Source organism: Trachemys scripta, chromosome 23 (assembly GCF_013100865.1).
Source record: "Trachemys scripta elegans isolate TJP31775 chromosome 23, CAS_Tse_1.0, whole genome shotgun sequence".
In the NCBI taxonomy this organism is placed as follows: domain Eukaryota; kingdom Metazoa; phylum Chordata; order Testudines; family Emydidae; genus Trachemys; species Trachemys scripta.
Window position 1 is genome coordinate 12,385,468 of NC_048320.1, and position 12,079 is coordinate 12,397,546.

The window sequence follows — 12,079 nt, forward strand, 5'->3', positions numbered from 1 at the left end:
TCTTTCTGAGGCAAACAGATTCATTCACGCAGTTTAGAGATAATTATACTAGCTAGGATTAAAACTGCAAGGGCTAAACATCTTCATGCTTCAGGGTGTCATGCAACTCAACCCTTTCTCTGTCTCAGGAGCCAAATGGCTACAAACAGGTCTGAGAACCAATTGTCCTAGTGGGAATTCCAGAGGCAGCCAAATCTCTCACCATAAGAGAGAGAGGTAGAGTAACCTGTGAACCGAATCCACCTTTTCTGGGAAGCTGGGGGCCACTGACATCATCCCACTGTCAGCCCAAGGGAAATAACCCTCCCCTCGATCTTACCTCTTGGCCACAGCCATGTGAAAGCCACTCCTCACGGTATCGGTCAAACCCACTGGAGCATCTACGGAGAGAAGGGATGTTACTCAGTGATGGATGCATTCTCTTCTAGACACAGCTAGCAAAGGCAGCCAGGGTTCAAGCAGTAATGGTCATGTGGCCACCTTATGTGGGTGGCATTGCTTATCTCACATGTATGGTGGTAATCCGTGTGAGAATCCCAGATGCTACCACGACGGGCACCATGTATAGATAATTGGACAAATACAATCTGAAATAAGCCAACTGCAGACGACTGGAAAGATCAGATAGAAGGGGGTCCCCATGGACATTGGGATTCCAACACAGCTGTGCTGGAAGGACCCAAACTTTCCTCTTTGTGGAAGACAAAGAGAGGCAGAGAAGTAGGACTATAGATATAGATATATACATAGTGAGTTTGAATTTCCATCCTCTGGACTCTGCCAGGGAAAGGCCATGAACTCCACAGTGTGTTTTTTCCAGCAACATCTGCACAGGAAAAGCAACATATAATAATAATACTATACAGCACCAAGAAAACACCAGTTTGAGAAATCTCTGCAAAACCAGAGGGAACTGAGCAGAACTCTGACCTTAGGAAGGTTTCAGGGGATCACCGAAGGGTGAATCAAGGGCTCAGCCAATACAAGGCACCCACCCAACTACAAGCAAGCTGAGCAGAAGGGGGCCTCTGGGGAATTCAGGTCCCACAGAGTTCCTAAGATCCACTGTGCTGAAATGTTGCTCCCGTGGAAATTAGGAGCTCAGCAAGAGCAAAGATTCAATCTGTCCTAGCCAAGGGACAGACGAAAAAGCAGCATGGTCTTGTGGTTAAAGCACCTAGACTAGGACTTAGGTGACACAGTTCAATTCCCGGATGTGCTACCAGCTTCCTGTGTGATGGTGGGCAAGTCACAGCAGGTGGGATCTTTCAAAGAGGATGAGTCCCTTTTGGAAGTCAGTGAGATAGTGGCCAACTAGCTTAGGTCCTCTCGACGATCCCACCCCTAAATCTTTCCATGCTTCAGCTTCCCCGCATTTCTCCCAGCCTTTGACTGTCTTGTCTATTTAGATTGTAAGCTCTTAGCGGGCCAATATGCATGTATGGTCCTGGGGAGAAATGTGTCTCAACCAGGGCTTCTAGGTGTTACTGTAATACAAATAATAATAGCACAACCGAGCTTCAGTGAACTGGGGGTTGGAAGACCAGAGTTGCCTGCAACAATAATTAGAGATGGGCTGCAAAAGGATTGCCATGAGCACCAGTGTTTCAGACCAGCCAGGACCCCGACCTGATCTGCCTTAGTTTGGGTTTTGTTTTTACAACCAGCTTCACCCATCTCGCTCGCTGGTAATAACAGAAGATTTTCTCCTCTGAAGCCACTGACTGGGTGGTGGTCATTTCAGAAGAAAACCCCATGGCCATGGGTTATGTTTCAGCCTGAGCCCAGCGGGAGGCCATGAATTTAGGATTGATGCCTGCCTAGTATGCTAGCTTGAGGGAGGGGGTCAGGGCCATTTGCTGCCCCAGCTGTGTCACACAGGTTCGCTTGTGCCTGGAGATGGAGCTGTTGCACAAAGAGGAGAAAAGACAGGAGCATGAGCCCTGGAGGACTTTGATATAAAGCAGAGGCAGAAAGGAGGAACACAGCTTCCTGGGGAGTCCTATCCCAGTCAGCCCCTCTCCGCCAGGGAGGCAGGACAGAGCCACCTCCTATCTAGGGCACTATTGGGAGTGGAGAAGAAGAGGGTGCCAGAGGGAATGCTGTCCCTGAGCAGCCGGGCATCTCCTTGAACATCACTACACGGAAGCAGTGGATCTATGTTACTAGGTCCCCTCCCCTGCCAGCAGCTCAAAATACATCCTATTTCACTGAAACCTCATTAAACTGCTGCATGCTCCTTATCACCATGCTGACGAAAGGAGACGCCCTATTTAAATCCTGGGATGGCAGGCAGAGCCCAAAGTCACACACCCCCACCCCAGATGCTGGAGGATCCACGTTGACCACTCTGGAAACTGGAGTCCGCTATTTACCCTCAGAATGGGCACAGCGGTGACAGGCACGTTCCCCCATCAACATGCCTCACTCCTGACCCAAGGGGATCCTTGGCCCACAACTGTAAGGACCAGAGGGGAGTTCAGCCTCTGTGACCCATTCACCCTCCACATGTTCCTCCATCTGAAACCTAAAGTTAGCCCTGGGAAGCTCCCCTCCTTCCCTCACTGGCCTCTCTCTGCTGCGTGGAATCAAAGAAATGTAGGTCTGGAAGGAAATCTGAGAGGTCATCTAATCCAGCCCACTCCCTGTGCTGAGGCAGGATCAAGTATAGCCCATCCTTGGCAGGAGTTTGTCTAGCCTGTTCTTAAAAACAGGGAAGGGCCAGGAAGACGGCAGAAGGCCGCCTGGGTTGCAGAGCAGCAGGACCGGCAGGCAGAACTGCCTCATTCAGTAGAGCTGGGAGCTCTGCATTCACTCCTGGTCATGCCTGCTGAAGCTGCCAGCGAGGGGCCCTGTCGGTGCCAGTTACAGCGGTGGGGCGTTTTTTTGTGATGGACAGCCCCCACCCCTTCCTCCCCCAGGCTGAATTCCTTTCTCACACGTTGCTCTCAGCTAATCTATACTGGAGATGGGCTGGAGCCACAAAGTCCAGATGGAGAGCTGGGTGGGGTTGGATCCAGGGGTCCAGTTTGGCTCTGGATCCAGGTTAGGATTCCAAGCCCATCCCAGTTGCTTCGGGGTGTCAGATCCGTGGGGTTGCTTAGGCCCATGGCAGAGTTAGAGGCCAACAGTCCAGCACTGTGGAAGCCACTCTGGATTGGGACACCACTGAAAGGAGAAGGCGGACAGCAGAAAGAGACAATATTTGACTTCAGGCTGGTATCCTGCTAATGAAGAGCAAACAGGAAAAAAGTAGGGGCTGGCCTTTCAGTCAGCCCTCTCAGATTCCTCCACTGACCTCCTCCCCAGTCCGTAAATGGCATGTATTTTTCCTCAACTGAGCACTACTATGGCCAGATTTCCAGAAGTACCTAGCACCCATAAGTCCAACTGAAACCAATGAGAGTTGCAGGCTCTCAGGACCTCTGTACTTTGAGCTAGATTCAGTTGCTCCTATCCACACTAGCAGGACAATTGTTTGCAATACTAGCTCGTGGAAGGGGGGGAGAAAGAAGGGGGACTGCCCTAATGGACATCTCACATCAAATGGGGTAGTGTCTCCAGCATAGACACAGCCCAAGATTAATAGATATTCTGATCCGCTAGTCTGCCCTCCTGTATAAAACAGGCCAGAGAACCTCACCCAGTGAATCCTGTATTCAGCTCATAACTTCTGGTTGAGCAAGAGCAGACCTTTCAGAAAGATATCCAGTCTTGATTTACAAACTTCAAGTGATGGGGAATCAACCAGGGTCCTAGGTAAGTCATCCCAATGGTTAATTACAGTCACTGTCAAAAATATGCATCTCATTTCTAGTCTGAACTTGTCTAACTTCAGCTTCTGGCCATTGGATCTCCTGCCTTTGTCTGCCAGATTAAAGAGGCCTCTGCTATCAGAAATGTCAAGTACTTGTAGACTGTGATCAAGTCATCTCTTACCCTTAAGATTTGGACCTTCCTAACAAGAGCCATGTACAAACTCTAAAAAGATGCTGACACTGTTACAGGTCTCAGTTTAGATTAGGCCCAAGGTTGCAACTTTCTCTTCCAGCTGTGGAAGCGCGAGCACAACTAGGACCCAGAGAGGAAACCCATCTGAGCTACCTCTGCAGGACATGGCACCAGCTGCAGTTGAAAGTCAGCTCCGAGGTCATGCACGCGTCACAGCTCTGATGCTGGAGACAGGCTGCAAGAAAAAGAAGAAATGCGCCAGCAACACACTATCATCAGGCGGATCGGTTACAAGGGATGGGGCGTGGCCAAAGGAGACCGTTGACAGATGAGCCTTTGCGGTGACTTCAGGCTGCCATGAGCTTGGAAGTCAAGTCAGCATCTTCCTAGCAGGAATGGGATGATATTTCAGCAAGGGACTCCCACCCAACTTAGCCTGAGATAAAACCGATCCCAGGCCTATGCCGTTTCCTATTTAGACACAGAGCCAAGGAGGGAGGGAACACAAACCAATTAAACTTTGGTTGTTGAGAGAGTCATTCACTTGTCATCGTCTCTGGGAAGGATGGTTTAACAGCATCCATCTTCTATCAGAAGCTGGCAAAGCATCCCAGCCTTCCCTTTGGCTGCAGAGTTTTAACAAGGCCGACCCTGGGAGGCCCATCCATCCAGCGCATCATGGCACAGTCCAGAGTTTAACCTTGGTTTAATACTTTACAGCACCAAGCACACATTTGGCTCTGCATTCATCCTCTTCTGAGCCCCACATACCTCTCCCAGAGCACCTCCGTCCTAACTACCAGCCCCACTGCTACTCCAGCCCTGGGCTCCCCACACTCACAGCTCTGCCAAAGCCCCTCAATTCTGACCCACAGCTCCCCTGCTATCCCAGCCCTAGGCTCCCTGCCCTACACTCCCCTGACACCTCACAATTCTGGCCTCCAACCCCACCCCCACACTCAGCTATTCCAGTCCTGGTCTTCTTCTTAACAGAGAACATGAATTTACACTGCAGTGGGGACAAGTGTCACAGCCCTGCCACACTCATTCCATTTGTGGCCTAAATAGGACTGAAACTCACATCTCCAGGAGGGAATCTAGTACTTTCCCATCAGCTCTCAACTCCCCCAGCTGCCAGGGGAAAACAAAGCAGCTAGTCTTAGGATTTTTTTTTTTTTAAATAACAGAATCCTTATTTATGATCTGCTTTGCAGTAGCCCTGCCTGCTGTTAAGATGGTTATAAAATACCCAAGGGATGCTGTTTAAATGCATAACCTTGGCATACTCAGGACAGGTTTATTCTCTGCCTGGTATTTATGTACTGCATGACAACTCTTCCTGTGCGTGAGTGTCCTTGGTCCTTGCCTGCCAAATGAATCTATTTAACAGGATCGTTTGTGAATATCACAGGGGGAGGGCTGGTTATTTGTTTGAGGAGCGCTCTCCACCTTGTTTTGAAAGGATCTCGGGAACTAGACTGCAATGCTTAGAATCGTTATCTGCAAGGGCGGGGAAACCATATGGCATGGAAAAGGAGTTGCTTCATACACTAGCCTTTCTTTCCCTTCTCTCCAGAGCTGGCGTTCAAATACAGATTTGCATCACAGGCACACTGAATCCATGTCTACACTACAGCATAGTTGTGTCGGTCAGGGGTGTGAAGAGGTGGGATCCCTGACCAACACAGCCTTGCTTGCAAAGGCCCCTGATGTAGATGTAGTTATACTGGCAAAACTGAGCTTGTACCAGTTTAGCTTGCTAAGGAGGGAGCTGGAATAAGCTATACCAGCAAAAGCTGCATCCACACCAGGAGAGCAATAAGGGTGTATCGGCAAAACATTCCTACTGTAGACATGGCCCTAAGCTGCTGGGTCTCAGATCTTGTGGAGGTCTGTCCCAGTCATGCTGCCAACACAAACTGGTGTGACTGGCCCAGCTGGAATGAGAATAGCAGGGGTGCTGCAAACTGAGATGGACAGGCATCAACAGTGCTGATGGGCTGGGGTCCCCAGCGATTGGAGTAGCAGGGGGGTGTTGTGTCTGTTGTTCTCACTTCAGGACTGCAAAACTAGTCAGAGGGTGCGTTATTGGTGCCCCCAGATTTACCCCTTCACCCATTCCCACACCCCGGCAGCCTTGCTGCCATCCGCTCCCCATCTCTGCTACAAAGCAGCCCCAATGGTGCTACGCATTTGGGAATTGCTATGGGGTGGGACTGAATCCAGGCAGCAACTGCAGCTCCATAAACACAGAGGTCAGCAGGCATCAAATCCGGGATCTTCAACCCCAAAATATAGGCCTGTGCCTGTAACCAAAAGAGTTGGCTAGCAGACATGCAGTAGACAGCGTATGACTCACTGGGCAGTGGGGTGAACTCCACAGCCGACACGCTAGTGACCTTGCTGGTGTCCAGCTCCACACGGTGGTACTCATAGATCGTCCTGCGGCGAGACTCTGCAACAGCAAGGGGCCGCATCAGACGGAGGCACAAGCCCCCACCTGCTCCCCGTTCCCCAACCCACATGGGCTTGGGTGCTGACCTGTGGGGTGGTGAAGGGACTCAAAGAACCTGGGCACATCCTGGGAATCGAGTCAGGGATGGGGAAGGGTCCCCGAACCCCTGGTGTGGGGAGTGACTTTGTATGCAAATTCCTAGCTGAAATGCTAAGGTTGGCAGCTGAGCCCCAGGGCCATCACTGCAGGAGATAACAGTATGCAGATGCTGGGAGAGGAGTGGGGAAGAGAGGGATGCTGAGAGAGAGGGCAGAGGAGGCGTGCTGGTGGAGGGAGAAGGGGTGTCCTCCTCCTCCAGGTTCTCTCTGCTTCACAGTGGGAGGAGTTTGGAGCTGTCTGTCCTCTCTCCATCCTCCCCGACACCTACAAACTCCTGAAACCAACATGATCTGGTTCTGCATCGTTCTCACGAAACCTGGGCACAACGACTCATGAGTCCAAGCCTCCCCCACACCCATATCTCCCCTTTGCAGGAGGCACCTGCTCCGGGCTCCCCAGCTTCCTGTTTCCTATCCCAACACACTTCCAGTGATGCTTGTCCCCTGCTCCCCTCACTCTGCCTTTTCGCCTCCCCTTGCCTCAGTCTAGCAGCCAGAGCAGGGGGATCCAGAACCCAGGACTCTTGGGTTCTCTTCCTGGCTCTGCCACTGACTGGCTGTGTGACCTCGGCCAAGTCACTTTACCTCTCTGGGCTTGTGGCTGACCCTCCCTTCAACTGTGTGCCTGGCTCAGATTCACTGTACGTACAGAGCTTGGAGACTCTTGGATGAGCAGGGCACAATGCTTCTGTTCCACCTCCTCCTTCCAGCTCCACACTGCCCCTCCCATCCCTGCTAGGTCCACACCAGTCTGGCGGCCTTGCAAGCAGGGGCATGATCCCAATGTGCAGTGTGAACCAAGCTGGGGACAGGCAGGAGAGGCATGATGCAGCCATGTTGATGTTTTAAATGGGTAATAAATGAAGGCCAGATGGGTGCAGCACAACCTTCCCAGGGACCCAGGGAGAGTGTGGTCAAGTTTCTCATTACAAGAGAGAAAGATGAGAGAGAGGCTGAAACAGCCTTTTAAACACACACACACACACACACAGCATTGACAGGTTCACACAACACATGACAACATGCATGCAACATGTATACTGCAACCACATGCAGCTAGCACAATAGGTACAGGCAACACACAGCACATGTGAAAACATGAATGCAACACAGACAGCACATGTGACAACATGCAGGCAACACAGACTGTGCAGTCAGCTCACATGCAATATGGCACATATAGCAGTGCAAAGCCAGTCGATTCTCTCTTGATCATATGAAGGAGGAAAGTTCTCCTCTTGCAGCAGCGAGGCCCTTGGGGTGCTAGCATCTGAGAGTCATGTGCTCTGGGCACAGGGCCAATGGGACTCCAATGGGTGAGTGATCAGCCCCACTCCACATCTTTCATCCTCCCCCACTTCTTGCCATCGAGTCAGCAAATGCAGCCCCACCAGCAGAGACTCACCGGGAACATCAGGGGAAGGGTTGAGGAGCATGAAGGCATCAGACAGGCCGGCTTTGACGGGGTGCTGCGTGTCACTGATCTCCAGGACTGACATGGGGATCTGCAACGGGGAGAGAGAAGGGGCCATGAAAACTTGGGGTTCCCCCCAGGCTGTGGGCTCAGGACGCGTCTCTCAAGGGGAAGCAGCAGAGTGAAGGGCAATGAAATGGCTTACCTGATGCTCCATTGAGTCTTCTCCCCTCCTATTTCCCTTACATCCCAGAAGCAGTTTTGCGGCTGCTGTTTTAGACCAGCCTGGGCCATGCCATGTGTGTTTGGAGGTGCCCTAGGCCCATCGGCCAGGCCTTCAAAGGGTCAATCAACCCCCTTGGGAATAACAAGCATAGTCGGCCCAGGCACTGCATACAGGACATTAGGAGCGCATGTGACGGGCCGTCCTCTGGGTTAACAACAGCAGGGACTGAACTGGCAAACTCCTGAGCTAGGTGCATGAGTCTCTAGCATCAGTGAAAGAGACAGGCTCTGTGGGTGGAGATGTTCCAGACTCATAGTCAAGCCCGGGGTGGGGAGTCACATAACACACACTGACCAGTGGGTTATACGAACAGACCCCCTTTCTCACAGAGGTTTGCCCTAACCTGGCCCTGCTGTGGAGAAGGAAGACAGCCATTCTCCCTGCTATGCTTTCCCCCTCCCAGCATGTCCTTTGCTCCCTCCCGTGCCTCCCACTCCAATTCCAGCCCTCCCACTTCCCACTCTATTCCCAACCCCTCACCCCCTTAAACCTGCCCCATTCACTTCCCCAGCAGACCCCCTCATCCTATCCCACGTGCGCCATCTCGCCTCTGCTTGGAGATGCGCCTGGGTTGGAGAGACCTTCCCTGTGCTCACTGAGCCCAGCATCTCCTGAGGCAGCGCCGCCCAGAGGATTCGGGGGGCCAGAGGCAAAGCAATTTCGGGGGCCCCTTCCATAAAAAAAGTTGCAATACTATAGTAACATGTATTTGGAAATGTAAAAAATAACCAGTGAAATACATTCAAAAATTAATTTTTAATAATTTGAAAATACACAAAATACATTACTTAAAAACATTAAATGCTTTAATGGTATGAATACATTTGCAATTACATAATGGGCTGTCGCTGGGTGATGGTTGGTGCCAATGGGCTGTCGCTGTCTGGGGGTGGTGCTACTGTTGCCCAGGGCTGGGTGGGGAGCTGGGCTCTGGGTCGGGGGGTGCCCGGCTCAGAGGGGCTAGGCTTGGAGCTGGGGATCAGGGCTGTGGGGGGATGGGGTCAGGGGGTGACCGTCTCAGAGGGGCTTACCATGCTGCTTACCCCCACCTCCCCCCTCTCCCAGAGCCTCAGCGAGTCGCGTCCAGGAGCTCTTGCTGCTCGGCCCGCCAGAGCTCGCAACCCTGCCCCCTTACCACGCAGCTCCGAGCGGGAGGACCTCAGGCCCTGCCCAGGCCACACTGCTGCAGCGCTGTCCAGGGCCGCTCCTGGACGTGGCGTGCTGAGGCGCCAGGGGATGGGGGAAGGCGGAGGCGGGGGAGAGCCTCCGACATTCTCGTGGGGCCCCTGCAGGGCCTGGGGCAAATTGCCCCATTTGTCCCCTCCTCTGGGCGGCCCTGACCTGAGGATGCAGTGAGTGTTCTCAGCATGGGGGCAGCTAAGCCATTGGAATGAGAGGGCCAGGGACTCCTCCTTTGTCTTTCCTTGGTGGGGTTTAGGTTCTGTCTCCCACCCTCCCCGCCCCATCTGCCCACCGGTGTTACAGCACCTGCAATCACCATGTCCCAAGCAGCTGGTCCCACTCACCTCCTTGTACCCAAAGACAATTCTCCCTTCGCTGTGCAGAGCAGCCTGGAACGTGAAGCTGCCAATGTCCTCCTTCCCATGAAGATAGACCTTGTCCCACTGCACCACAAACACCGTCCCTGGGGGAGGGAGGAGACGACACAGTGGAGCAGAGAGCAGCAGGGGAGATTGCAGGGGTCAATTTAATTCCCTGTGCACATCTGCAACGACCATCCCACAGGCACTTGCAGAGCCGGTGTACTCGCTGTGACAACCTGGCTGCAGTCACATACATTACACCCCACACAGCGCAGCAGCTGCAACAGTCACACACACTCCCCATTTGCACACAAAAAAACCCAGCCCACAGCCACAACCAAAGCTCACACAGCCTGAATCTGTTAACTGGCCACTTCATCTTGAATGGTCCCTTGAAATGCATGTTAACTACTCATGCTAAACAATCTGTTACACTTTGTATTTAGCAGTGACTGAGTATATTTCCCAGAGGGAAGAAGAGCTCTGCTTGGCTCGGAAGCTCTGCTCTCTCACTAACAGAAGCTAGTCCAATAAAAGATATTATCTTGTCCCACAACCACACCCACCAGCTCCAGCCACAGACCCTCACCTCTCCCCGCTGCCGGCCGGCAGTGCACCACACACATGCAAGCTCACTGTTGCACAACTGATTTGGCCACAGCCAAAAGTTCCTGGAACTCATGTGAGTCATTTGGGATGTGATAATCCAGTTTTTACTCCCTTATCTCAATGGTACGGAGGAGATGGCCCTTTCTTTTGCCACATGAATCCTCCTCTCCTGAAGTCTGGAGCACATGTTTTTCAGCAGACGCAGGACTGAGCTCCAAATAAACATCCTAAGCTGCACCCAGCGCTATCAGATATACCAGCTCTGCTGCTAATCCTCTGAGCCCGCACACAAGCAGAGACACAATTCCCCCAGGCCACATGTGATACATCACACACACAAGGATACGTGTCACACACATCGCACAGAGAGGGACACAGACAGATACATCCCATGGACAGACATGTCACTCAGAGGCACACACGACACACAGAGACATAAATTCAGCACTTATGTGAATTCCCAAGTCAGGCCTGTTTCTGAGGTCCTCCATGCAGCACTGTTTGTGTACCCAGTTGAGATGCCAGAGGTCAAAGCAGTACCAGGCCCTGAACGGTATGTTCTCAGCACCTTGCCCCCTGGACACTCCTGGCTGCTGATTCAGCTGGTTCCTCTCCCCTGCCTTGCAAGGATGAGCGCTGCCCAATGATCTCGGAATTCCTGGTGCAGGTGCCGAGAAGCAGCCAAGGTCCCCAGGGGGCTCTGTGCATTGTGTGTGGCAGCGGGGCTGTGCAAAGGGCCTAGCAGGCCGGGGGAAGTGGCTCACCGTTGTCGAAGTACTTGACGGTGGAGTTGCGGGAGTAGCTGGGGTTGAAGTTGGCCATCAGGGGTGCAATGTATTGGGTGGCCGTAAGCATGCGGTGAATGACATCCCCCATGAAGATGAAACCTGGAGCGACAGCAAGGGAAGGCAATTTATGTGCCCATCCCCTCACCCCCACCCCACTGCCCTAGGACACCAGCTACCAGCTTCTACCCCCATCCCCACTCTACTGCCCCAGGACACCTGCTACCAGCTTCTCCCCCACCCCCTAACCACGATGTCCCCCCACCACTGCCCTGGACTAGAGCTGGGCGTGAACTGAAGTACCCTGGACCTGGGCAGTTTGGATCCCAGGTTCTGGCTCATGATACCATTCAGCACTAATTAGAGAAGATGGACTTGACCTCAGAAGCCCCTGTGATGTGGGAGTGAGTCCATTCTACAGTGGGGTAAATTGAGGCACAGAGAGCAGAAGAGACTTGCCCAAGGCCATCCCATGTATCAGTGGCAAAGCTGGGATTAGGATGTGGGAGGGGAGGCTGGTTAGAGACACCCATGTCACCCCACTAGGCAACACTGCCTCTCCAGCTGATGCTGCCTGTCAGCACACCCAGGCAAGCCAAGTAAATGTGGCCTCACTCACCTCCTGTTGCTATGGTGATCTGCCGCAGGTGATGGCCATAGAAGGGGAAGTCGAAGGACAGGATGACTCTCTGTGGAAGACAGACAGGGACGACAGCATCAGTGTGGGAGCCACACTGGGAAGTGCCACATCTGACCATGGGCGTCTGGGAGGGGCAGGTGGTGCTGCTCCCAGGGAGATGGGTTAAAGCAGAGGGGGGTGCAGGGGCAGACAGCACTGGAGGGCAGTGTACTTTCCTTCCAAGACACGCTGCACCCT

The 12,079-nt window shown here is 52.8% G+C and overlaps 1 protein-coding gene across 1 annotated transcript in view; it reads right to left on the bottom strand.

The window, feature by feature from the left end:
* PLXDC1 (plexin domain containing 1) overlaps positions 1-12,079 on the bottom strand; it is a 51,281-nt gene that overhangs the window by 12,401 nt on the left and 26,801 nt on the right. The window contains exons 4-10 of the mRNA XM_034755940.1: positions 11,822-11,891; positions 11,182-11,304; positions 9,791-9,909; positions 7,970-8,069; positions 6,311-6,406; positions 4,105-4,186; positions 320-380 (exon numbers count right to left, since the gene is read on the bottom strand). Coding sequence (XP_034611831.1) covers positions 320-380; positions 4,105-4,186; positions 6,311-6,406; positions 7,970-8,069; positions 9,791-9,909; positions 11,182-11,304; positions 11,822-11,891 — 651 coding nt within the window. The remainder of the gene's footprint in view (positions 1-319; positions 381-4,104; positions 4,187-6,310; positions 6,407-7,969; positions 8,070-9,790; positions 9,910-11,181; positions 11,305-11,821; positions 11,892-12,079) is intronic.